We start from the raw sequence: 26,547 nt of genomic DNA, 5'->3' as shown, positions 1-26,547 counted from the left end.
TTGCTTTGAGCAAGTCCAGCTATGGTGTAATCTGGCTTTTGCCTTCTTCCCCTGCTTAAGAATGAATCAGGCAACAACTTGTAAAGTATTTTTTTTTAAAAAAAATAAAGATTGACTTACTTTATAATCATGCATTGGTTCACAGCCAAGGCAGCAGCAAATCCATGCAGGCAAAATGCTTATGGTATAACCAGCTTCAGGCACGGGAATAGCGGGTCTCTCAGAACCCTTAACAAACTACAGCTCCCACAATTCTTTGGGAGGAAGGCCATGGCTGTTGAAAGTGGTATCATAGTGCTCTAAATGTATGCTGTGGTGGCGGCCACACACACACAACAATTGTCCCAGTTATAGCCCCTCTTCTTTACTCCATTTATTAGCATGTGGAAATGAGTTGCAATTTGGGAAATATTTGTGGATGAAATGCCCCCCCCCCCAGCAAAAAGGGCATGGAATGGTTTCCCCCTGATGGGCTTGAGCTGGTCCCTAGGGGACCAGGCAGTCACAGATCCCAAGGGAAGAGGGAAAGATCTCGTCCACCTGGAACCTTCCATGAAAGGCAGGTTTTAATTCATGTCTGGAATTAATTTCAGGGATCCCAACAAGCAGAAATCCAAAAAAAGTGGTGAATCGAATGGCATGGCAGATATTCTGAAATTCACCAAGGTAATGCAGATAATTTTCTTGAGCAATGACAGTTTTCTTCTCACTGGCTGCCTCTCCATGTGTGTACAGTGGTACCTCGGGTTGAAGACACTTTGGGTTATGCGTTTTCAGGTTAGAGATGCGCCAGAACCGGGAAATACCAGAATGGGTTACTTCCTGGTTTCAGCGCTCATGCATGCGCAGAAGCACTGAATTGCATCACGCGTGTGCGCAGGCGCAGCACTGTGGGTTGCGAATGCTGCAGGTTGCGAACGTGCCTCCCGCACGGATCACGTTCACAACCTGAGGTTCCACTGTATTGTGGACCCGAAAGGGACCCCACTGCTATTATTTTTGTGGTTGGACAACATTTAGCTTGGTAAGACTATGTTGAAGAAGTACATAAAGTGCTTTCAGAAAACCAAAGAATTTTAATTTTCAAATGTCAGGTAATGCCTAATAATAATAATAATAATAATAAAACTGCAAGTACTTAGCAATCCTTTTTAATGATTTCTATGCAATTTTACACACATTTTACTCACCCAACAAAACTAAATGATATTATATTAATTTAACCAAAATATATTTTGAATTCCCAAGTCATGTATTTTTCTTTTTAAATTGCTTTCATTAAATATTTTCTTGGGTTACATGTTACAGCTTTTTAGTACCCCTCACTTGGGGGATTTGAAAGTTGAAAAATTCGACATGCCCCATGTCATTGAGCCACTCATAATTGTATAGCTTGCACTGGAGAAATCCCTGCCCACTGCATCCCCGAACAGTTATTTATGTTTAGCAACATTTATACACCACTTCCTCCCACTCCAAAAAAAAGACCTCTAAATGTTTACAAAAGGAAGTCTAAAACATATATTTAAAAAATACATACAAAGACAAACATTACAAACTAGTTATATTTTTATAAAGTTGGTTTGTATCCAGTGTTAGTCATTTAGGGAAGCTTTTAATGTTTAATAGATTATTGTATTTTAATATTCTGTTGGAAGCCGCCCAGAGTGGCTGGGGAAACTCAGCCAGATGGGTGGGGTATAAATAAATTACTACTACTACTACTACTATTCTTCAGAGTAAACCTATTGAAATTAATATCTAAAAAGCTGTCATGCAGCACTCTTGCTTTTTCCTTCTCTGGAGGGTAGGACTCGAACGAATGGATTCAAGTTACAAGAAAGGAGATTCCCTTCCAACTCTACAATTCTATGACTTACTTAGGTCCATTATTTTAAATGGATGCACTCTAAGTAAAGCTTAGCTGGATACAACCCATGAAATAAAATGTTAGTCTCCACTTCTGTGTTTAGTTAAACTAGTGCAGTTCAGGTCCAAGGGGTTTTATTCAAGTGTGTCAAGCATTGTGTGCAACTGCCACACCCCTTTGCTTGCCCCAATTCCTTTGCCCATCGCCTGTGGCACCAAACCTCTTCCTTCCTTCCTTCCCTGCACAGGCCCCCATCCAAGAGTCGCTCATTGAATTCACGGACAGCAGCCTGAACAAAATAGCTGCAGAAACTTTCCAAGGTGAGGAGCTGGGAGGTCCGCTTTAGGAAGGCCCAAGCAGGACCCGGGCAGAACAGCACGCTTCTCTCCTGTGATTCCCAGCAGCTGGTAATCAGAAGTATCACTTCCTCTGATCGCATAAGGAGAAAAGTGATCAGGCATGATGGGGCAGGATCTTTTTCTCGTAAAGTTGTAGTTCCGTTCTGTGTGTGTGTGTGTGCCAAAGGGAAGACCCCAAAGGATCTTGGAGTGCGTAAACTAAGGAATTCTCTCTCACAAGGTGGGTGGCTTTAAAAGAGAATTAGAAAAAAAATCACAGAGGATAAAGCTGTCAGCAGCTACCAGCTACAGTGTCTAGGCCGGAGGTCAGCAAACTTACCACGCCTCAGGCCAGGGTCTCCAGCACCGATCGCGCAGCGGGGGAGCGCATGCCCATACACATGCACACACACTATTTCTGGCACACGTCTGGGTCGGAGGAGCACCGGAAATAGCTTGTGCGCATGTGCAAATAATGCTTGCGCATGCGCACAAGCTATTTCCGGTGCTCCTCTGACCTGGAAGTGGGCAGATGCGCAGCGCAGCGCTAGAAAGAGTGGGCAGTGGGGGGTTGCCGCGGGCCGGATAAACGAGTCCCTCGGACCTTATCCGGCCCGCGGACCTTAGTTTGGGGACCCCTGGTCTAGGCTATGTCTCCACTATCGGAGATTGTATATCTTTCTGAAACCAGTGGCTAAGAATTGCAAGTGCTGCTGTGCTCCGGTCTTGCTTTTGGGTTTCCCAGGGCAATATGTGAGAAAGAGGACTCTGGGCTAGATGGGCCACTGGTCTGATCCAACATGCTCTTCTTAACTTCTTATCTGGAGTCTCTCTCTCTCTCTGTTTTTATCTGCATCTGCTTTTCCAGCTGTGATGAAGTTTATGGGCGACCTCCCACTCAAAGGGCAAACTGAACTAGAGGTGGTGTGTTCTCTTCTCAAGGTAATCAAGCTTTCTTTCTTCTTTTCAGGTTTTTAAACTGAATTTTAAACTGAAAAGAAATGAAAGACAATTTAGTTTTTAAAAAAGGGGATAAGTTGTCTCAATTGCCAGTTAGGAAGTGCAGGGTGCAGCTGTGTAATTTACAGAGTCAATAATAAAAAGAGGAAAAGGACGCATGGTCTCTAATTACCAAAGGATTCCATGGTCTAAATTAAAACAGTTACATTCCCCCCCGCCCCAAAAAAAGGTTAATAATTACATTGAACTGTGCTAAATCCGGACTCTCGCATAGACCCGTTGGACCTGGCATCCCTGAGCCACTTGTATTTGTATATAAGATAAAATTAGACCAAGTGGCAAAAATCGGTCTCAAGCTCTGTGGCCCCTGGGCATTTTTGGCTTATGCGAGATTTTTTCAAGAGTAAGCTGCTTTCTGGCCCTTGCGGGGGATGGGACCTGCGGAGCCAACGCAGAAACAAGCCCCAACTAAGTCTGGAGCTGATGGAACTCCCTCCTGGGCTTATATCTGCACTGGGGCTGCACTCGCCAAGCCAGCCTGGTTGCTCTGGCCTCTTCCAAATACAGTGGTGCCCCGCAAGACGAATGCCTCGCAAGACGGAAAACCCGCTAGACGAAAGGGTTTTCCGTTTTGGAGGTGCTTCGCAAAACGAATTTGCTATGGGCTTGCTTCGCAAGACGAAAATGTCTTGCGATTCCTGGGGTTTTTTTCCCCCTCCCCCCCTTGTTACCAAGCCCCTAAGCCGCTTAACAGCTGTTCGCTAAGCCGCTTAACAGCTGATCTAAGCCGCTTATCAGCTGATCTAAGCCGCTAATAGCCTTTTAGCAGCTAATCCGCTTATCCCTTAAGCCTTTAATAGCCGCTAACAGCCTTTTAGCAGCTAATCCGCTAATCCCTTAAGCCTTTAATGGCCGCTAATAGCCGCTAAACCGCTAATAGCGCTAATAGCGCTAATCCGCTAATGGGCTTGCTTCGCAAGACGAAAAAAACCGCAGGACGAAGAGACTCACGGAACGGATTCTTTTCGTCTTGCGAGGCACCACTGTACCTCCATTCTCATTCTCGAGTGCAGCTGCTATAGTCCAGAGGTCACCATCGTGGCACCCGCAGGTGAACATGCACTCACAGCTTCACTTCCTTCCTCTGAAATCAGGCTTGCAAGAAGCGTTCTGTTGTAGCCAGTACAATAACGTTGCGGCTCGCACTCCATTGCAGCCTTGTGCGTGCATTGTGCGCACAAAGGTTTCTCCAATTTCCACATGTGCCCACAGGCCCCAACATGATGGTGACTCCTTTAAAGTCCAACAACACATCAAGGACACAACATAGGTTGCCCCTTAGCCTTAGAGCAGCAGCCTTCAACCTTCTTCCAACCTGATACCTGCTTTTAAGCCAAACATGCAGCCGCTGCAACCGCCTTAGACCAGGCTGTGACCTGGTGGCGGGTCCCAGTCCACCAATTAATGGCCTGTAGTCTAAAGCATGCTCTTCTGATTTGCAGAGCTGCTGAGCTTGTCATAGCCATGGCGGGCTACAGGGCCAGATTTAGATTTGATGAGTCCCTAAGCTACTGAAGCTAATGGGGCCCTTTATATGTCTAGCTGTCCTTTGTCAACAACAAATTGTCACTGTTTTTTGTGTTGAATACATGCTATATGGCAATTTATGGAGCTAACAGGTATCTAAAGCCATTTGCACATGTTGTCATGCAACCAGTCCATGCAGAATGTGGGCACCCTATATATAAAGGTAAAGGGACCCCTGACCATTAGGTCCAGTCATGGCCGACTCTGAGGTTGTGGTGCTCATCTCGCTTTATTGGCCAAGGGAGCCGGCGTACAGCTTCCGGGTCATGTAGCCAGCATGACTAAACCGCTTCTGGCGAACCAGAGCAGCGCACGGAAACGCCGTTTATCTTCCCTCCAGAGCAGATTTATCTACTTGCACTTTGACGTGCTTTCGAACTGCTAGGATGGCAGGAGCAGGGACCGAGCAACGGGAGTTCACTCCGTCGTGGGGATTCAAACCGCTGACCTTCTGATCAGCAAGTCCTAGGCTCTGTGGTTTAACCCACAGCGCCACCTGTGTCCACTCACCCTGTATATAGAAATGAGTAAACCAGTGATATTTGATATTTTACTTACATCATAGGAGCCTACACAACACAAAACACTGTTGCTGTATGTCAGTTTTATTTTATTTGTTTTTTATCTTATATTTTGGAAATGTACATCCAGGTTTTTTTCTTTAAATTTTTTGAGGGCCCCCAAGAGAGTGGGGCCCTAAGCTATAGCTTGTTTAGCTTATACATAAATCTGGCACTGGCGGGCTACTATGGCAAACTCTTCCATCACCTTCCCAGGCCAGAAGTCTTTGTGGGGAGAGAGCAAGTGGTGGCTGCTACGAGAGCAGCCAGCAAGGGCTGGGACTCCCCTGAGGCATGTATAATTCCAGTGTGAGAGCCAGTGTGGTGTAGTGGTTAGGAGCGGTAGTCTCGTAATCTGGGGAACTGGGTTCACTTCCCTGCTCCTCCACATGCAGCTGCTTGGTGACCTTGGGCCAGTCACACTTCTCTGAAGTCTCTCAGCCCCACTCACCTCACAGAGTGTTTGTTGTGGGGGAGGAAGGGAAAGGAGAATGTTAGCCGCTTCGAGACTCCTTAAGGTGAGTGAAAGGCAGGATATAAAGTCCAAACTCTTCTTCTTCTTCTTCTACTTTCTCCTGGTTCTCCACTAGCTCTGCGGAGACCATGAGGTCATCAGGGACGAGGTGTTTTGCCAGATCATCAAACAGATCACGGACAACACCAGCACCAAGACGTAAGTGAGTCTCTGGTAACAATCCACAGGCCTGTGCACAGTGATGGCTGGAGGGGGAAGGGGAGGGCTTCCATCCAGTAGAAGCACACAGCTTGTAAACCAGCAGAAAAATGCAATTATTGATGTTTCTAACCTTGAATTCAGTTATCTTCCTTTCAACCTATTTGATATTAAAAGAATAATAATGTCCACATGTAAATTCATTTTTGTGAACATTTATCATAATATATGTAACTTTCCCTAACGTAGCACATTTTTTAAATGTTCTTTTCACTGATATTTGCATTTCTGTCTATAACTGTACCCTACTAAAGTGGTACCTCCGGTTATAAATGCTTCTGATTACAAACGCTCCAGGTTACAAGCTCCGCTAACCCAGAAGTAGCTGCTCCTGGTTGCAAACTTTGCCCCAGGATGCGAACAGAAATCACACGCCACAGGCCCCATTAGCGAAAGCGCGCCTCGGGATAAGAACGGTTTCAGCTTAAGAATGGACCTCTGGAACGAACTAAGTTCATAACCAGAGGTACCACTGTATATGCATTTTCACACGGCTGCAGAATTTGGAGTACTGCAAGTTTTGAAGGATGGCTGTGTTTCAATTCGCAATAGTTTCAGAAAGTGTAAATTGGGCAGGTTTGCCATTAAAGGTTGTTACCGGAAAAATCCGAGGGCTCCCTTGGACAAAAAGTAAAGACACCAACCAGAGTAAATTGGAGCAAATCAGCAGCCTGTAGGCTTGGCCTTTATTGAACTGTTGCAACAGGGTGCTCCCCTCACTTGCAGGAGAGAGGAAAGGACACGGAAAAATGGTGTGCAAGGCCTTATAAAAACTTTTGAAATTCCCACCCTGTAGATCAAGCCCACCCCCAGAAACATCATACATACATCACAGAAAGGAGGGGTTGAGGGAGGGGTGGTGGTGGTAACCTGAGTGTCCTGTCACCTGGCTGGTTCCCTTCTCCCCCTCCCCATGAGTCATTTTCAGAAGACAAAAGGTAGTCGCAGTTTCCTGCTCCCTGAGAGGAATCCAATCACTGTTCTTTTGTTATAGTCCGTGTTGAATCCACTCGTGTATGCAGTCCGTTGTGTTGTTGATGGTCTTCTGTCTGAGACCATCAGGGTTGGCATGGCAACTAGGCAGGGCTCCTGTGTATGTGTTGGTATGCTCAAGGGATTATGGTGCCCTGTATCAAACCTTCCCCATTTTGTAGTCCTTCCTTCATGGAGTAAAATAAAAGTGGAACAGTGCAAATCCGATGTATGGTTGATTTTCTATGAATTTATAACAGAAGCGTAGTGTATGTAGTGTGTGTGAAGTTTGTACAAACTGAATGATTGGGGGGGGGGTTCCTGCTACAAGGTAAACTGGATAGCATTTGTGTCCCCCCCCCCTTCCTAGTGATGAGTGCCCCCCGCCCCGGCCCCCATTGCATCAGGCGTCTCCTCTGTCTGCTCTTCTGACCCCACCACTCTCCCAATTCATGCTGATTCAGAAGTCCTCACATCAGGGATATAGAGTGTTTCCAATGTCAAAAGGTGCCTACATATTGTAGGAGGGGAGAGGAGGAAGGAAGGGGAAGGAGAGAGGGATAGTACCACTCCAAACTGCATCCCAAGTTTGTTCATTTCTTGCATACTATTTTAACAGCCCCCAATTCCCTTCTTTGGGGGGTTTCACACAGGGACAGCTGCCAGAAAGGTTGGAGGCTGCTCTACATCCTGAGTGCCTATTATAGATGCTCTGAAGTCCTCCGACCATATTTGCTGCAGTTCCTCCAAGAAATCTGCAACAGTCCCAGCTTGCATTTCCAAGGTGAGATATTGAGAGATTCGCCCCTGGAGATCATCTGGTCAACCAGTCACAAGGTTACGTATGCACTGTCCTGGCTGAGAAAGAGACACGCCTCAGTGGTGGAGCACCTGCTCTGCATGCAGAAGGACCTATGGAATCATAGAATTGTAGAGCTGGAAGGGATTCTGAAGATCATCTAGTCCAGCCCCCTGCAATGGAACCCCAGATTTCGATTCCCAAACATTTGCAGGTAGGATTGAGAAAGATTCCTGGTCTGAAACCCCGGAGAGTTGCTGCCAGCCGCTGTGGACAATATTAAGCTATATCAGCCTTCCTCAACCTTGGGGCCCCAGTGTTATTGGACTACAATTCCCATCATCCCTAGTGAGAAGGATCCCTAGTCAGGGATGATGGGAGTTGTAGTCCAACAAATGCAAATTTTGCCTTTGTTCAGTAGATTAGTTTCTACACACACTTTCCCACCGGCTTCTCTGTCCTCCAACCAAGCAAGTGAAATGCATGATCAGAGTTCAAGGATACATTCCTAGCCAGGCAAAAACGCTCAAGTGGCGTATAAACTAGGCCTGGTGAGGGGCGTGGCCTTATGAGGGGTGTGGCCTGGGGAGAGCCCTGTGTGGGGAACCCTCGGGGGCTCCATTTGGCTCCTGGATCTCAGGTTCCCATCCCCTGCCCCACAGCCAGCTTTTCCCCTATTGATTCGCAGAAAAAAAAAAAAATATATATATATATATATATATATATATATATATATATATATAATTTATAAATAAATAAATGATATGCTTGCTTCCCAGATAAAAAGCTAGGTTTGTGTCAAATGCCTTGAGGGTGCTCCCATTTTCCCTAACGAATGTTATAACCGTTTTCGCCTTCAAACTGCTTTGCATCAGGACCGCTCATCCGAATTCAACATTTCACAACTCCTGGGGCAGGGAAAGGGGTTAGATCCCAGGAAGAAAACGGTGGCTGCTTCTGCCTGCCCTCATCCATCAGGCTGCCCCATTTGGGATGCTTTCCTCACCGCTGCCCATCGCTCATTAATAAATGGAAATGAGCCCATCTGCTCAGCTCTTAAAAGGCAGCTTCAGTCGGAAGGCAGCTCACCTGTCGCAGCCGGTGGTTATTTCCTCGTTAAAAGACGCAGGTTCCAAAACTGGCTCCGGTGGCTTCAGGGTGGAAAGGAATATTGGCAGAGATAGATGCCTCCCTGCTCCCCAAACTAGACTGTTAGCTGGGGGTGCCAACTCACTGCATGTCCCCTTAGAATGGTGTCTGCCCCACAGATGGTCTTTGTACCACAGAGGTTTGGGAGCTTGGAAGATGTGGAACATGAAAAACTAGGCAGAGAGTTTTTAATCCATCTGCCAGTGCACCAGGGTGAATTTCAGGTTGCAGTGGCCTGCCAAGTCTTGAACGCACCTGATGGTAGCAAATATATGCCATCAGCTCAGCACAAGCTGAATCAGCTAGAAGTTGGCACTGGGCAGGGTTTCCCCCTGGCTGCTCTATGCCAAAGCAATCATGTGCATCCACACTTACTGCTGAAATCGAGTCTTCCATATAATTAAGCGCAAATAGCCGTCCCAGGTTGCCCCCAAGCCAGCCTTCCCCCCTCCCTGCCATCTTTGTTCACTCACTCCAGGTGACAGCAATATCAGTTGCGCTTCAGTGTTTTCTGTGTTCTCCTCCAGCACGTTTTCCGATCTGCTTCGTAGCATTTGGGTCTGGTCAGTTCTATTGTATATAGCCAAAGGCCTTTACAATGGACGACAGAGGAGAAAAGGAAAATTTTCCTCTAAGATCTTACAACGTAGCCTGTAGCAGCTTGCAACAGAAAAAGAAATTCACAGCATTAAATATTAAAACTGGAATGTATTCACATACCTGGAACAGAGCTTCTTGGCTGCCAGCGCAAATTTGGCTCCCTGGTGTGTAATATATAGATGTTTATCTGCTAGGAGTTCAACTGTCACTTCATGTGCGGATCGACCTGGAAGTCAATTAAGAATTGGCGATGTAAATTTTCCTCTGGGCGTTGTATACAGGGGGCAAATCAGCAGATAGTGTGTGATGTCCTCTACCTGGTTGCCTCCAATTATGCATTTGCGACACATATGGGGAATTCCCCGTTATCTCCCGTCTAAATATGCCGAGGGCATCTGTTGGAATCTTAGTTCTGCAAAGGCCCTGCTTGGTGTGGGAAGGTCAGAGTCTCAAGGTAATGGGGCCTTGAGTGAATGGTCTTAATTTGGGGGTACTAAGTAGAGTAACAGACAGCAACGATGGATGCTCTGTCTTGGTTGGCAGCCTGATCAAAAATGCAGTTTCTAAGGTCACATGGGCTAAGGGCTAAGTAGCTCTCCATTTGAAGATTCTAAGCATTTAGGAGGCTCCTGAAGGAGCGTCTCCACCCGCATCGTTCTGCCCGGACACTGAGGTCCAGTGCCGAGGGCCTTCTGGCTGTTCCCTCGCTGCAAGAAGCCAAGTTACAAGGAACCAGTCAGAGGGCCCGCCCTGTGGAACGCCCTCCCACCAGATGTCAAAGAGAAAAACAACTACCAGATGCTCGCAAGAAACAACTACCAGACTTTTAGAAGTCATCTGAAGGCAGCCGTGTTTAGGGAAGCTTTTAATGTTTAATAGACTATTGTATTTTAATATTCTGTTGGAAGCCGCCCAGAGTGGCTGGGGAAACCCAGCCAGATGGGCGGGGTATAAATAATACATTATTATTATTATTATTATTATTATTATTATTATTATTATTATGTGTGTGTCAATAAAATGCAGTTGCAGTGCCTGCCTCTCCAGTAAGCACGGGCAAAATGCTACTGAGGCTTTTCAGGCCTCTGTACCATTAACTAAAAGCTTCCTGTTCATTCGTTCTACCCATTTTATTTCTCCCTGTTCAGTAGAGCTGGGATGCTTGGCATCACCCAATTGCTATTTTATTAGTAAGCATCTGTTTGCACCTGTAGGCATTTTAGCCTACAGTGCTTTGCCCTGTGCATTGTCTTTACAATCAGGCTTAGCTGAGTCTAGAGAGCTGAATCTCTCTACAGCATTTGAGAAATCTGGAGCCCCACATTTCACTTCTCCTCGCGGATACTTCCTCTCTCACACACACTTTCTGTCTCTGCCTCTCTCTCATATTTATTTCATGGTCTCCATCAGGCATCGCCAAGGCATGTGAGCAGAACCTGCAGAAAACCTTTCAGTTTGGTGGCCGCTGCGAATTCCCCAGTAACATGGAGCTCAAAGCCATGGTGGTGAGTGCCCTGCAAGTCCCACGAGGGCTTTGCTGGATATAATGGGATATTACACCAGAATATTACACCAGAAGGAGAATGGCTTCCAAACAGGGAAGGGTGGTGCTGTGGTTTGTGTTTAAGAACTGTTTTCTGTTTCTATTACCGTATTTGAATGCTGTAAACGTTGATGGGCCTTTTTTCAACATGCTGTTTCAATTATTGGGCACACTACTGGTGTGCCCTATGGACAGGTCTGCTGGTGGCATGGTTGCGTGATTTGGGAACTGGGAGTGACCCACCAGCAGTCCGCTTTGGGGGCACATGCATTCAAATCGCAGTTCAAATCCATGTTGGGGTTCACAGCAGGTTCAGATCCCCAAGTAGTCAACTTTCAGGTCTGTTATCTCATAGAACTTTGAAGTGTCAGGCATAGCTCTAATGGCTTTAGCCCAAACGTAGCAGAGTTTTCCTGCACAGCAAAGAAGCTAGTTGAGGTGGAAATGACTAGTCAGCTAGACTCAGAATAACTATTTACAGGATTTATTAAAAAGGAAAAAAAACCAGCAGAGTTTCTGCATACAAAACAAAGCAAAATAAATCCTTTCTTTCTCTCTCTCTCTTAACCATACACAGCACTCCTACTCCTAACACACCTAACACCAAACTGTGCTAGCATTCCTAGATAAGAGTTGAGTGCTGGTCGTTAACCAATCAGAGTAAGTAGTTTCTAGGTCAAGCAGACCTTGGCTTTCTGCCAAGAGTAAATTGACACTGCCTTGAGTTAATTGTGTGAAGCCAGAATCTGTAAGTTTTCATGAGAATCAATTAACAGAAACTGAACATTATCTGGCCTGAGTGGATGCCTAGCATAGTCTAGGGCAGGCATGGGTTCATTTCCAGAGGAAACACTCATGTTCTTGACTGTCTGGGTTCTGGAACCTGAAGGGAGCTGGCTGTCAGCCCTAGCAGGAAAAAGCAAGTGTGGACATTATATCAGGAAGGAGCTGAGTTCCAGAGTAAGCAGCAAATGAGCATTAGAGGGGCAGCCATGTAATCACAGCGAGGTACTGGAGCAGGAGCTGATGTCATGGCCTCATACCAGTAATGAGTTGTTCAGACTAAGGAGGGAACTCTAAGATCAGGTCTTTATAGGGCCTGCTGGGCAAGGATTGGCCCTGGAGCGTCAGCTGACAGATGGCTCAGGCAGGCTGGTACTGCAGTCTAGAGGGCACCCTTGAGGCACGGAGCTCAGATCTCCCAGCTTTGCAGTGCTGATGGGATGCAAACAGGTGAGTCACCAGAGCCTGACTCCTAGCAGTAAGGTCCTCTGGCTAATACGTTTCTGAGGTTGAACCTCCTCTAAACATGGCTTATGATTAGGGGTAGGTGCATCAGCCTCTTTTCATTCCATGCCAGTTTCGCACGCCCACAATAATCGTTAAGTCTGTTCCATCCTGTTTTCTCCCTTTTTTTTGAAAAAGATATACATTTTTAACCATTTTTGTATGCTTTCCTTAAAATATGTGTTTTGTATATTACTTTATATACATTTTCCTGCATTTCCCTCTAAAATACACATCCCATCCCCAGTAAAATACGCATTGTTGGGTGCACATTTCTGAAGCAAGAGTGCACCGTAGCATTCGGAAGAGTGTGCAATCTGATGGTTAGCTGCTTCTCACTTGGCATATAAATGCAGAGATTATGAAATAAGTTACTTTACTTTAAAATGCAGAATTCTCCTCCATTTTTACTTATGACCCATGAACTTTGTTTTTCCTTCCTTCCTTTGCCAAGGCCGGAAGGAGCTCCAAGCGGCAGCTGTTCCTCTTACCGGGAGGCATTGAGAGGCACCTCAAGATCAAAACTTGTTCGGTGAGTGGAAGAGGAAGGATCTCTCATCCCCATAGATCAGGGAAAGGGAATTTCAGGCCCAGGAGCCAAATGTTGACCCTCCAGGCCAACAGAACAGTTGTGACTTAATCAGCTTGCAAGAGCTTCCTTCATTACAATCTTCAAATATTAAAACAATTCAAGGTGGGGATTAGCGCCTTACCCTTTCTCAGAACCATCTTTTCCTTCCATCTTCTTAAAAAAAAAAATCTAGCTTGCAGAAGAGATCTGTATGGTTTCAAAGTTTGTATTCCTTGCTTATGAACTTTGGCATTATTTAAAACTAGCAGAAAGTGCCCGGTGCCGCCCAGGAATTCTAATAAACCTATTGTTATTTTTAAATGGATAGTATAAATTAGAGTTTTGGGGCTGTGTGTGCACACACTGTATCTCTCTCACATACAGCAATATATTGCATCTGAAGGCACCGAACATAGCTAAAAACTACCTCCTCCACCTCAGGAAACCTCATTTGTAACTGCCACGTCCGTTTGGGTGAAGTCATGGCGAAGTCATGTTATGGTCCACCATCTTGTTTCAAAATGGTGTCCCGCATCCAAACACAGGCAAAGACCGCATTGGGAAGCCACATGACAAGTTTGGCAATGATACGAGATACATAGCTGTCAACATTTCCTATTTTTAAGGGAAATTCCCATATTCCGAATAGGATTCCTCACAAGAAAAGGGAAAAGTTGACAGCTATGACGAGATATCGCCTAACCAAAGACACTCTAACCCATAGGGAACAGGCAGGCAGACAAGCAGACAGGCGAACCACATTCCAGAATATGTACCTGGTCATTTGTGACTCAACTTCTCTGTCCCTCACCTGCATTTCCAGGTTGCGCTGGATGTGATAGAGGAGTTATGCTACGAGATGGGACTACGCCGCCCTGAGGCCTTTGACGAATACATCATTTTTGCTGTCGCCAACAGAAGTGAGTCCCACCGGGCCCCAGAGGAGAGAATCCCTCAGTCCAAAAACCAGGATTAAACGTATCGTTCCATTCCCTGTATTTTGTTCTGTAATAAACGAAAATCTGCTCTTATTCCCTTATGGGGGACACAAGAGCCTTTATAGAGTCCTTTGTGGGTTCTCCATCAGTCGGAGAAAAGAACAGAGGCCAACCAGAGAATATTGAGAAGCAAAGCAGCTAGTAAGCCTGATCTTTATTGAACTGTTGCAACAGGGTGCCCCCTTCACACGCAGGAGGAGGACCCAGAACCTAGGTGTGCCCGCCCTTATATAGACATTTTAAATTGCCCGCCCTGGAGTCCAAGACCACCCCCAGAAACATCATACATACATCACAGAATGGGTTAGCTCAAGACCACCCCCCAGACACATCATGCCTACATCACAGAAAGGGGTGGTCTACAACAGAAAATCTGAATGCTCTGTTTACCAGAAATCTGAGTTGTTTACCTCCTGTCTGGCAGGTTACCTGTTAATCCTTACTTGATTGGATACCCTGGGGAGCTTGGCCAGTCTTTTGTAATGATACATACTTAGTTCCTGAGCCAGGTCACAGGCTCACCCTATTCATACACAGACATACCCTTAAGACAGGATTTGTGAAGGAAAGGACAATGGGGAGGCTTTTCCATTTTCCTTTGACTTTGCAGAGAAAACATTTGGTCAGTTTGGGAGCCAAAAATGGCTTCATGGCTGTTTTCCTGTGAGGTTTCAGACATGTGATTTATATATTTATGTACGTGTTTGTGTGGTACATTTATGAACATTTATTACATATCTAAGACCCTAATTATTTATTTCAGTTCAAACTACCGATTTCAGGATCGGATCACATTGCCGACTTAAACTAGGTTTACTAATCTCCTGGTGGACTATAAGCGCCTGAGAAGAGTCTGGCTGCTGGATCTGGTCAAAGGCCAATCTGGTCCAGCACCCTCCTTTCATAGGAGCCAAGCAGACGCTTATGGGAGCCTGCAGATGGGATCTGAGTGCAACAATGCTCTCCCCACTTGTGTTCCCCAGCAGCTGGTATTCAGAGTCATACCACCTCCAACCGCAACAGCAGAGGTGGAACAGAGTCTTATCCTCCATGAATACACCCCGAAATTACCCAAACCCCCCAAAACTGACCATTTCAATAACTTTGCTATGAAGCTTTCTAGCAGCACCCCAACAATACGTGCATTGGCTTTCGTGGGTTGATTTGCACAGACATCTGAGTTCTACAGTCACTGCACAAAAAAGACCAAATTCAAATAAATTTACTGCCTGTCATATGTTGTTTCAGTAGGACATCTGGCTTATAATTTTGTAGGCTATATTCTCATTCTTGCTTGTGAAAATTCACCCGGTTGCGCCTGAAATGTTATTTCTTTTTGAGATGCCGGACTTTATCTGGAAAGTGTCTACCACCACCTGTTGGTAGAGGGCTGTAAAACCATCCTTTGGGCCATGTAGGAAAAGAGCAGTTTGGACACACACCCCTTTAGCAAATCACCAGTCTATATTTAGAAGCTAGGGGGGCCAGACTGTACACCAGGTGAATGCAGCCACCCACTTGACCAGGAACACCAGACTGCTTTAAAAATCTGATCCGTGCCATTTCGCCCACGCAGATCAGAATGTTCGGCCTTTGAACAAAAAGGAGTACATCCTTGATGTTGCCTTGGAAATGGAGAACGTGGACAGCGGCTTCATGTTCTGGTATCGGCGCGTCATCTGGGCCCAGCCGCTGAAGTTTGACAATGAGCTCTATGTCACCATGCACTACAATCAGGTGAGACCTTTGCAGCAAAGAAAAGGGAAAGCTTTCAGAGAGGAGCAGCCGAGTGCACATCTTGCTCCTTCTCAAAATGACTCATAGGGAGGTTTCCTTCCAGGTCTGGGTGATGGTGACATTTGTTTGGGCAGGAAGGCATTTTTGATTAGGACAGGTCGACCAGTGACGCTGCAGCCTATTTTTACTTGGTTCGAGATGGTCAGAGACTCTGAAGTGGCCTTTCTCCCCCCGCTAAGCCTTCTATAAAATGGGTGGTCACAAAAATAAGACAGGGTCTTAAAGACTAACAGGTTTGTTGTGTCGATAAGCTCTAGTGGAGTAGAGCCCAGATTATGAGAGCCAGGGTGGTGTAGTGGTTAGAGCAATGTTTCCCAAACTTGGGTCTCCAGATGTTTTTGGACTACAGTTCCCATCATCCCTAACCACTGCTCCTGCTAGATAGGGATGATGGGAGTTGTAGTCCAAAAAACAGCTGGAGACCCAAGTTTGGGAAACCCTGTATTTTTGTGTTTTGATATTCTAAACTGTCGGAACCGGGGGATGAAAAGCCAGCTGGCTTGACCCCAGCCAGAGTGTCTCCCTTCTCAGCCTTGCCACTGCGGAGATCCATCAGCCATCCTCCTCCAACATGCATCTGCAACTCAAGCTGCGGTGCATGCAAGAGCACACATTACTCAGCAGAGTAAACACACAACAGATCAGGCTTGAGGCGTGGATACTGTACTATACTACGCATTTATTACACACAGAGAAAAACGTGGCCTCTCTCCTTGTCATTCTTCTCGGAGAGAAGGAAAACAAAAGCAATACAGAGCAGATGTTCCACTCATGGGACTCCAGCAATCTGTGCTGGAATGTAAACAGACATGTGACATGTAACAATCCTACATATCTGCAGTGCGGGAGGAGTGCAATCCCAACATAAACCGCCCTGTGATCTTCGGATGAAGGGCAGTATAGTTAAATAATTAATAATAATAATAATGAATATACATAATGTATTCACACATGGCTATAGAGAGGAAGGAAGTATTTCAAACAGTGATTAGAAAGATTTATAACTCAATAAAATTCCCGAACTGGGTGCCATGCCAAAGGCACAAAGTAGTCTGTGACATTTCTCAAGGTACATGCTAAGGAACGGCTCCTCTGCATGGTAGCAGAATCTATGAAGATTCCACCTTACGAGATCGTAGTATATACAGCATTTCAAAAATTTGGAAGCGCCAAATGCTACTTAATTATTGTTCGTACTTATGACTCCTCCTCTCGTTCCCTCAGGTTCTCCCTGATTATCTCAAGGGGCTCTTCAACACTCTCCCTCCCATGAGGCCGAGTGAGCAACAGTTCCAGCAAGTCTCCAAGCTGGCTGCTCTGCAGCACCGAGCAAAGGACAGCTTCTACCTGCCTACCGTGTAGGTGCCCTGTAGGTTAGGGGGCTGCGGGGACAGGGCGAAAAGGGGACATGTCCCCCCCCCCTCCAACCAGGAAGCAGTTCTGAGCTGGCAGGTGCTGGGGGCTGCTTCTTATGCTCTGCCTCGATCACCACGGCATAGCTGTCAACTTTCAGTTTTGAAAATAAGGAATCAGCAGCCTTGAAAATAAGGGATCAGCAGCATAGCTGTCAACTTTTGGATTTGAAAATAAGGGATCAGCAGCCTCACCTGTCCTGGAGACAGTCTACGGGATATATAACAATCCGAGACAGCAGCGGGAAGCAGTGGGAAAAGGCGCTGGAATAAGGGAATTTCCCGCAAAAAAAAAAGGGAAGGTTGACAGCTATGCACCGAGGCTGAAATATAACAGAGGCCCTCTTGGATGGCTCCCCAAGTCCCTGAGGTCTGGTCGGCCTTTACTCGAGATCGAGCCATGGTTGTGGCAGGTTCTGCCCTGTGGAACTTCCTGCCAGTAGAGGTTTGGCAAGACGCCTTCCCCGTCTCCTTTTAGACCTCCAGTGGAAGACAGGAGTGCCTGGCGTGCTCTGGTCCATGGAGTCACAAAGAGTCAGACACGACTAAACGATTAAACAACAACAAAACTGCACAGGCCTTTGCAATAGGCGTTTCTTTTTACCAACCTGATCACCCTGATATTTGTTGGACTCCAACTCCCATCAGCCCCAGCAAGCAAGATCAGCCATAGTGGATGATGGGAGTTGGAGTCCAACAACTTCTGGGTTGGGGAAAACTGTCCTAACTGAAATAATTTTAATTGCTTGAAGCATCTTGTTTTGAAGCTGTCTATGACAACCTTCTCCACTCTGCCTTCCAGATGTTGTTGGACTCCGAATCCCATCAGCCACAGCCAGAATGGCCAATAGTCAAGGATGGTGGGTGCTGTAGTCCAGTAACAGCAGGAGGGCTTCTGGTTCTGCAGCCCATCCTAGGTGGTTTATGACGTCTTCTCTTCTTCTGTTTCTGCTTCCCCATCCCAGGCGGGAGGTTCAGGACTACATCCCACCCCAGTTCTACCATCTGCAGAAGGCCCAGTCCTGGCTGGACATGGTCATGCACCACCTGCAGCAAGCCCAGGCCTTGAGTGCCCACCAAGCTCGGGCGCAGTTCCTAGGTAAGATGTTGGCTTTCAAGGAAGTGGCATTAATTGACCCGGGGCATGGCACTGGGAAGGTCTTGCCCACATAAACAGTGCCGACCGGCTAAAGTTAAAGAAACGAGCCATAATAAAATTGACTGGCTGCCTTGGTTGAACCAGTGCAAGTAGGATGGAAGCTTTTTCGGGCCAAGGGCCACATCAGCCCAGTAGAAAGCTATCAGGGGCCACGTTCAATTAGTGGGCAGGCCAGACCCACTCACATACACAAAGTTATTTCCCATTGTCACAGAGGCATTTATTTATTTATTACCTAGCAACTCCACTCAAGGTTCACCTTCCATTTTCTTCAATTCTTTCTACAAAGTTGGTTTGTTTAAAAAAGCGAAATAAATAAAAAGCTCACCAACACCATTCATCTGTCCTGACAGCACAAAAGTCACAAAGAACTCTGCGATCCCAGCAGAATGCTGCACATCTGAGCTGCAAGCCCAGCCTTACAGCTGTTTAAAGCCTCAAGCTTCAAAATGCACTTGCATCCCCAAAATTAGGTAAAGGTAAAGGTACCCCTGCCCGTACGGGCCAGTCGTGTCCGACTCTAGGGTTGTGCGCCCATCTCACTCAAGAGGCCGGGAGCCAGCGCTGTCCGGAGACACTTTCGGGTCACGTGGCCAGCGTGACGAAGCTGCTCTGGCGAGCCAGCACCAGCGCAGCACACGGAAACGCCGTTTACCTTCCCGCTATAAAGCGGTCCCTATTTATCTACTTGCACTTAGGGGTGCTTTCGAACTGCTAGGTGGGCAGGAGCTGGGACCGAAAGACGGGAGCTCACCCCGCCGCGGGGATTCGAACCGCCGACCATACGATCGGCAAGTCCTAGGCACTGAGGTTTTACCCACAGCGCCACCCGCGTCCCATAATCCCAAAAATTATGTGCATGCAATTGCAAAATGCATGAGCTCCTTTTTGCATATTTGCAAGGAGCAAAATGTCTGCTGAAATATTTCCACCTCTGCTTTGATCTCCTTGCAACAGATCCTCTTGCAGAGAAAGAAGCTACAGTTAACTCACATAGTACAGCATCAAAACCCTTTTCTCGCCACACTGAACAGGTAGCGGTAGGAACCAGAGAGCAGATGAAATCTAGCTGCTGAGCATCTTGCCTACTGGATGGAATGTGGTGGTGGTGGGAGTTCTCCACCCCTGGACTTGAATAAAGAAAAAGCCCTATCGGATTAGACCGAGGCAGGTCCATCTGGCCCAGCACCGTTTCCAAGAGCAGCCAGTCTAGCTGCAAATCTGGTTAACCACATGAGAACAGGTTGCAGGGCTAGAGAGGCCATTGTATTGACCCAAAGGCTTTTCTTACACTCTTAATTCCATAAGGAGGAAAACCCCTTTTCTCCAGTTCAATCTGAAGTTGAGCAAAGGACCCCTTTGTCTCTTGCCCCAGTAATATTTCACAATAATGGTGGTGTTGCAGATCATTCCAATTCCGCTCCCCCCTCCAGGGCTCCTGAGCGCTTTCCCCATGTTCGGCTCGTCCTTCTTCTACATCCAGAGCTGCAGCAACAACACCATCATCTCCCCCTGCATCCTGGCAGTGAACCAGAATGGACTCAACTTCCTGAACAAGGAAACCCACGTAGGTTTTCTGGATTGTCCCGTCCCCCTTTCAGGCTGCTGTTCAGCAGGCGAAGCTGACTCCTGGCCCACGACAGCAAGTCCTGATGCTGTCGGGGTCTGACTCTGAATCTGTGCGAGTCAAGGGAAGAGGCTGTGGGTTTTGCACAGCAGCGTAAGCTAGCATGGTGACAGTGTTAGTGGATCTCTGTACATATATGTGTCTTTACTTCAAAGACCAGAAGAACTATTTATAGTAGATAGCAGGGTTCAGCTTTGTCTTGTGTCTGGATACAGTAAACAAAGCATTCCTTTGAACTGCGTGGGAAAGAAGTTTTTCCATTTACCGGGGAGTCTGAAAATCTCTGAAGACTCTGCTGGGGTTTCACGTACTCTACTGGTTGAGGTGTGGTGAACTAACAGCTGACTTCCACAAGTCACCAGCAGCTACAACGCGGCTCTTTCCTTCCTCTTCCAGGAACCCATTGTGACATTCTCCCTGAAAGAGATCCAGTCCACACGCACCCAACGGCCCTCGGCTGGATCCAGCTACCCCTACGTAGAGATCATGCTGGGGGGCTTGATGTCCCAAAGGATCACGCAGCTGCAGCTGGAGCAGGTAAAGTGGGAAAATGCCTGTACTGATACAGCATAATTCCCCCGCGGCCAGTGGTGACTGGTACCCTTGGAACTGCCAGGGTAGAAGGCAGGGAGTCCAGGCAGTAGGCGGAACAACAGGTGGAGCCAATTATTTCTGGATTTGTCCCTATCCTCCTCCGTTCTGCAAAGGCAACGCTGATGCCAGGAGGAATAATAATAATAATAATAATAATAATAATAATAATTTCTTATTTATACCCTGCCCATCTGGCTGGGTTTCCCCAGCCACTCTGGGTGGCTTCCAACAGAATATTAAAATACAATAGTCTATTAAACATTAAAAGCTTCCCTAAACAGGGCTGCCTTCAGATGTCTTCTAAAAGTCTGGTACAGTGGTACCTCAGGTTTCAGATGCTTCAGGTTACAGATGCTTCAGGTTACAGACTCCGCTAACCCAGAAATAGTACCTCGGGTTAAGAACTTTGCTTCAGGATGAGAACAGAAATCGTGCAGCGGCAGCGGGAGGCCCCATTAGCTAAAGTGGTGCCTCAGGTTAAGAACAGTTTCAGGTTAAGAACGGACCTCCAGAACGCATTAAGTTCTTAACCCAAGGTACCACTGTAGTTGTTTTTCTCTTTGGCATCTGGTGGGAAGGTGTTCCACAGGGCGGGTGCCACCACCGAGAAGGCCCTGTGCCTGGTTCCCTGTAACCTCACTTCTCGCAGCGAGGGAACCGCCAGAAGGCCCTCTGCGCTGGACCTCAGCATCTGGGCAGAACGATGGGGGTAGAGAGGCTCCTTCAGGTATACGGGAAGAAGCTGTCAAGGAGGTAGTCAAGGAGGTAGTCAAGTGGAGCTTGGCTGAGAGAAGCTGAGCTTGGTGGGGCCTCGGGTACCAAAATGTATTGGCCCCATTGGCCCTAAGAGATAAGCCTGCACTGCATTCGTCTTAATAAGCCAGCCTCATGGCATGAGCCCAGCGAGATGCACTTAGACAGGCCGGAGGAGTTAGGGGCAGCACCGAATTTTCACCTGAAGTTAGATCTGGGGTGACTATGAGAATTCCACCTTGGGCAAAACATCCTAGGAATTTTGAGGGAAGCTGGAGCTGATTTGGTGAGACTCGTAGCATTTCTCAAGGGAGAGAGGGTGGGATCTCTACATCCCCCAAAGGTGTTACGGCAAAGCAGATTTTACCCCACAGCAGATTTTCAGGTTCCTCCTTTGCCTGAAATCCTGTGGAAAGTCCAGGAAAAAGCGAATAGTTGTGAGAATTCTAGCAAAATGTATCGGTGGGGTGACCGTGGATCTGTCACCTTTAAATTCAGACTAGCAAGCTCATTTGTACAAAAATCTGATTGGGAAAATATTTGAGTGGGGTGTTTAGTTTTCTCCTTGGCATCCAGAAAGCATTTGTTCATTTGGCTTTTATTTAGACTCCTGGCCTAAATAAAATCTCATGGCACATTACAGTGCTGCGCACCAGAGCTTCTTGATCCACATTTTCAGAATCTAGCATAAGCTTTATAATTTATTATGCACATTTAGACTTTGTTGGAAATATGATGCAACCCTGCAAATATGCTTAACTCACATCATTCTCCTCCCCTCCCCTCTCTTTCTGTCTCCTCTGTCTTCTCCTGTCTCCTTCCACTGGCTCTGTGAAGCTTAACCTTCAGATGGTAGGTAGCATGCAACTGGGATGATAAAACTTATTTTTAAAAAATACCAGTGTATTGCATTTTCATGTGTTCAAAGCACTCTGCACATATTGTTTTGTAATATTTACAACAGCCCTGCAAGGTAGGTAAATATATGCAAAAGATGAGATTCAAATGGGTGACTCGTAACTTCATCTGTTAGCCACCAAAATTGCACCATGCAAAGTTGGTATTCAGATCTCGAAAAAGCCATACACAAGTTTGCTGAGCTCAGGTTGTTCCTTGGCCTTTTAAAGCTTGGGAGTAGCGAGTGTCATTGGCAAGGAGATATTAGGGTATCAGGGCAGAGACATAAGGGGAGGGCAAGGCCATGGAAGGCTTTGAAAAAGTAAAGGATGAGGATCTGAAATGACTTTGTGCTGGAGAAGTGGCTTAAATTTCTCCAAAAAAGATTGGATGGGCAGGATATGGTCAACGACACCCTCTGAATGTCTTCCTTATCATTTCAGTGTTATTAGAGTCTCTTAACAGAAAGATCAACTTGAATCTGTCTGGTTCCCCCATTTAAAATTTTGTAAACAGGCAGTTTCACTGTGGAGAGGTTTGATAACGCCAACAGATAGTGATGACTAAGAAGGCGTCTTTAATACCTAGGCTGCAAACCTTTAGTATCTCTGCATCTATACAATTAGTATTGTTTTGGTTTCTGTGGCTCTACTGTTGAATTTCTTAGAATGAACTGCCTTGCTACCTTAGCGAGACCATGTTATGGGACCAAAAATCCAAAAAGAATTAACGGGGAGCTTTTACTGGATCTGACACCCATCTAATTCCTTCTAAGCCCTGCTTAGTGGAGCTAGTAGCTTTTACGGCAGCGTCTCAACTAACATCAAATCACCGTCCACCTTCTTGCTTTCCTTCCCTCTCCAGGGCCTGGAGCTTTGCCGAGTAATCGCCACCCACATGGAAAGCTTGCTGCACGCCCGCGAAAAGCGACTCACGCTCCCTCCAAGCGAGATCACGTTGTTGTGAATGGACTGGCCACACACCTCTTCTTCTCTCTCTCTCATTCTCTCTCTCAGGGCTGGCCCAATAGATTTTGGTACCTGAGGCAAGCGTGGGAGACCAGCAGCACCTCCTATTGACCAAGAGGTGGCGATAGAGGTGGCATTGGGGAGGGCTGACGAGGAGGAGGCAGATATGGCCTGGGAAAATAACTGGTGAATACCAATTAATCCCGAAGTCCCACATGTGTGGGAAACTACAAAAGGAAAATGGATGACTGCCTGAATTCAAAAAGCATGCGGGCCTTGACTCACTCTCTAGCCAAAAACCCTTTCAGCAGAGTTTAAAACAGAAATACATGCAGTGTTTGTAATGTGTGGGAAATATAGGTTGTTAGACCTTTAAAATGTCCCAGTATCAAGTGCTTACAGTTTGCTTCTAGGAGTGACTAGACCACAACCTTAAGTAAGCTAAAATGCTTTATTTACAGTAATCAGCGGTCTCACTCAATGCTACAGCAGGAACAACACAGATAGAAGCTTCATGAGTACAAAAATATGAAAAGTATCTTCAAACATGGAGTCTGGGCTTAGGAGCTCCAGCCTTATGCATCTGGTCAGTTATATGGTTCAAAAATAAGAGAGAGAAAAAGGAACAGGAAACAACCTTTATTTCCTCCCTTGCCATAGGACCAATCTGAAACTTCTTTAGCATTTAAGAACTCTGTGATCCTTTACCCATTTCTTACTATTATGCACAATTTATGCAGATTTGGCTGCATAAATCTCCTACAAACATCTGGTGTGTGTGTGTGTGTGTGTATGCCAGGTTTGAGAAGACTGCACTCATCTATCCCTATAGGCTGCTATATATGAGAAGCCCTTCTAGACCAGGAGTGGAAGCCTGAGCCCAGATTCTCCTAATAATAAATTTGAGGTGGGTGGATAGAACCTATGGAAGAACTACTGAGCTGGACCAGATCAAGATGCCATCTGGCCTAGCACACACTTTGCAACAGCTGTCAGCCAGATGTGTCTGGAAGCTTCCGAGCAAAGCATGATGATGAATCATCCGCTGTTTGTCCCCAGCCTCTGTCTGTTTACGTGCACAAGTTGTTTGCAAAGTTATTCACAAGTTCTGTTGTTTTTTTAACATACTTTGGTCCGGTTTCAAGAATATGTCTTTTTCTGCAACTTTGCTCTTTATTTTTATAAAAGCAACCAGTCTTCAGAAGAACTGGTATTGTGCTATTGGGGGAGAGAGAGAAAGAGAGAGAGAGAGAGAGAGAGAGAGAGAGAGAGAGAGAGAGAGAGAAGAAGAAGCAATAGTTCACACCATACCTGCTATATTTTGTAATATTTTTGCACTCAAAATTGCGCTTTTTTGAGGGGGGTTATATTTGTTCACAATTTGAGCAAAATTAAAAGTGTCATTTTATGTCATACGCTCATGAGTGCCTCGTCTTTTGCTCTTCACCTTTGAGGACAACAAAATCGCATTAGTCAACATTCCAAACATACATGCCAACAAGGGTGTGTGCCTGTCCCAGCATAAATGCAAAATAGTTATTGAAGATGCAATTCTACACAAGAGAGGTGGGAAACCTTTTTCAGACTTAGGGCTGCAATCCCTAGGATTGTTCCTTTCCTCTTATTTGGTCATCCATCTCGCTCAAAAACGTCTTGGAATATATGTTGACCTAACAGAGGAGCATGCCAGCAAAAAACACAGGAGCTTGTAAACACTTCCAAGCCCCCAGACATAGATGGGACATGTAATTATATCAGGATGACTGCGTGGCTTATTCAACGGTTGGATCTTTCTGTGCCTCTTCCAGCATTTCGTGGCAGATGTTAGACAATCACTCTTATTTATTGCACCATCCGTGCCTCCAGGCCCTTACAATCTAGATATCATCAGAGATGAACAGTGTCTGTCACAGATTTTGGGGGGCCCTTGGGCAAGCCACCTTCTACGAACCACATCCCGCCTCAGTGAGACAAACTCCTCACTGCCATTATCTGCCTCTCCTCTTCCTCATTTCTACCACCCATTGGCTTGCCAGGCAGAAAGCTGTTGAGCAAGCAGGCAACCTTTAGGTCCAGTCGTGGCCGACTCTGGGGTTGCGGCGCTCATCACGCTTTATTGGCTGAGGGAGCAAGCATACAGCTTCCGTGGCCAGCATGACCAAGCCGCTTCTGGCGAACCAGAGCAGCGCGCGGAAATGCCGTTTACCTTCCCGCTGGAGCGGTACCTATTTATCTACTTGCACTTTGACGTGCTTTTGAACTGCTAGGTTGGCAGGAGCTGGGACTGAGCAACGGGAGCTCACCCCGTCGCAAGGATTTGAACCGCTGACCTTCTGATCGGCAAGCCCTAGGCTCTGTGGGTTAACCCACAGCGCCACCCGTGTTCCTCAGGCAATGGTAGAACTCCGAAAATTTCTGAAGTGTTGATTTGTTGGTGCATTTTTTAAAAACAATAGCTCAAAAGCAAAAAAAAAAAAAAGGGGGTCAGCAGTTTTGACAAAAACACCCCCACCTGCAGGCAGCGGAATTTCCTGCACTTCCTCGCCACTCCTCATTTCCTGGGCCAAGAGGTAGGCAATTAAACAGGTTGGTTGCAATGATGCTGATGCAGAGGAGGTCCAAGAGGCTTTTGGCAATGAGCATCCTCCTGGTATGTGGGACCTTGGCAGATGCCTGATCATTGTAGTAGTCCTTGATACCAACCCTAGAGGCAACAGGGGAAGGGGAAGGAAACAGAGGTGATTAACAAAGTGTTGCAATCATTTTGGCTACACATAGTTAAACGTAGTTATAATGCAGGGATGGGGAGCCTGTGGGGCCCTCCAGATGTTCCTGGACTCCATCTCCCATCAACCAGTGCTCAGCAATGGTGGCAGATGGGTCTCTTTAAAAAACACACACCCTAATGGAGAAAGTTGTGTTGTCTGCTTAAAGGGATTGGAAGACAGCAAGAGAAGTGGCATCACGCAGGCATTTTTCCATATGGAGACGACAAAATCCATTCCAATAACCTACCAAGTTCCATAAAGGAGGTGACTGGTCCCTTCATTAATTGACTTGGAAAAGGAGTAGGAAGGAAAGGAGATTGGCAGGGTTCAGTAAAGGCCTCCAGGAAGACATTAATGAGCCACTTATACCTGGTGCTTCCTGTTTTAAGGCCAAGGGCTCCCAAAGCGTAGGAAGAAAGTAGGTCAGAGAGCTTTGGCTTATTTGCTGGCTGACTTTCTATCCTCTTGCCTCACACAGATTTTGCTGAACGAAATGCAGCTTGGGCACAAGACAACTAACACCCCAATGCCATGATATCCCTCCATGGGAATGTGCTGTGGTGCATCCTCCAAAAGGGATGATCTCTCCAGCTGCTTCCCCTTCC

The 26,547-nt window shown here is 46.4% G+C and overlaps 2 protein-coding genes across 2 annotated transcripts in view; one reads left to right on the top strand and one right to left on the bottom strand.

Moving 5' to 3' along the window:
- MYO15A (myosin XVA) overlaps nucleotides 1–23,251 on the top strand; it is a 96,220-nt gene extending 72,969 nt beyond the window's left edge. The window contains exons 51-64 of the mRNA XM_083413278.1: nucleotides 594–666; nucleotides 2,118–2,190; nucleotides 3,077–3,150; nucleotides 5,906–5,988; nucleotides 7,674–7,804; nucleotides 10,979–11,073; nucleotides 12,853–12,930; nucleotides 13,793–13,889; nucleotides 15,544–15,704; nucleotides 16,989–17,122; nucleotides 18,142–18,275; nucleotides 19,769–19,902; nucleotides 20,359–20,499; nucleotides 23,071–23,251. Of these exons, the coding sequence (XP_083269404.1) occupies nucleotides 594–666; nucleotides 2,118–2,190; nucleotides 3,077–3,150; nucleotides 5,906–5,988; nucleotides 7,674–7,804; nucleotides 10,979–11,073; nucleotides 12,853–12,930; nucleotides 13,793–13,889; nucleotides 15,544–15,704; nucleotides 16,989–17,122; nucleotides 18,142–18,275; nucleotides 19,769–19,902; nucleotides 20,359–20,499; nucleotides 23,071–23,172 (1,510 nt within the window). The 3' untranslated portion in view covers nucleotides 23,173–23,251. The remainder of the gene's footprint in view (nucleotides 1–593; nucleotides 667–2,117; nucleotides 2,191–3,076; nucleotides 3,151–5,905; nucleotides 5,989–7,673; nucleotides 7,805–10,978; nucleotides 11,074–12,852; nucleotides 12,931–13,792; nucleotides 13,890–15,543; nucleotides 15,705–16,988; nucleotides 17,123–18,141; nucleotides 18,276–19,768; nucleotides 19,903–20,358; nucleotides 20,500–23,070) is intronic.
- The window catches only part of LOC310664458 (uncharacterized protein), a 541,032-nt gene that overhangs the window by 54,877 nt on the left and 459,608 nt on the right, over nucleotides 1–26,547 (bottom strand). The window lies entirely within an intron of this gene.

Source organism: Podarcis tiliguerta, assembly GCF_965153285.1.
Source record: "Podarcis tiliguerta genome assembly, chromosome: 14".
Taxonomy (NCBI): Eukaryota; Metazoa; Chordata; class Lepidosauria; order Squamata; family Lacertidae; genus Podarcis; species Podarcis tiliguerta.
Note: the sequence above shows the minus strand (reverse complement) of the source record. Positions and strands in the feature narration are given on the sequence as shown.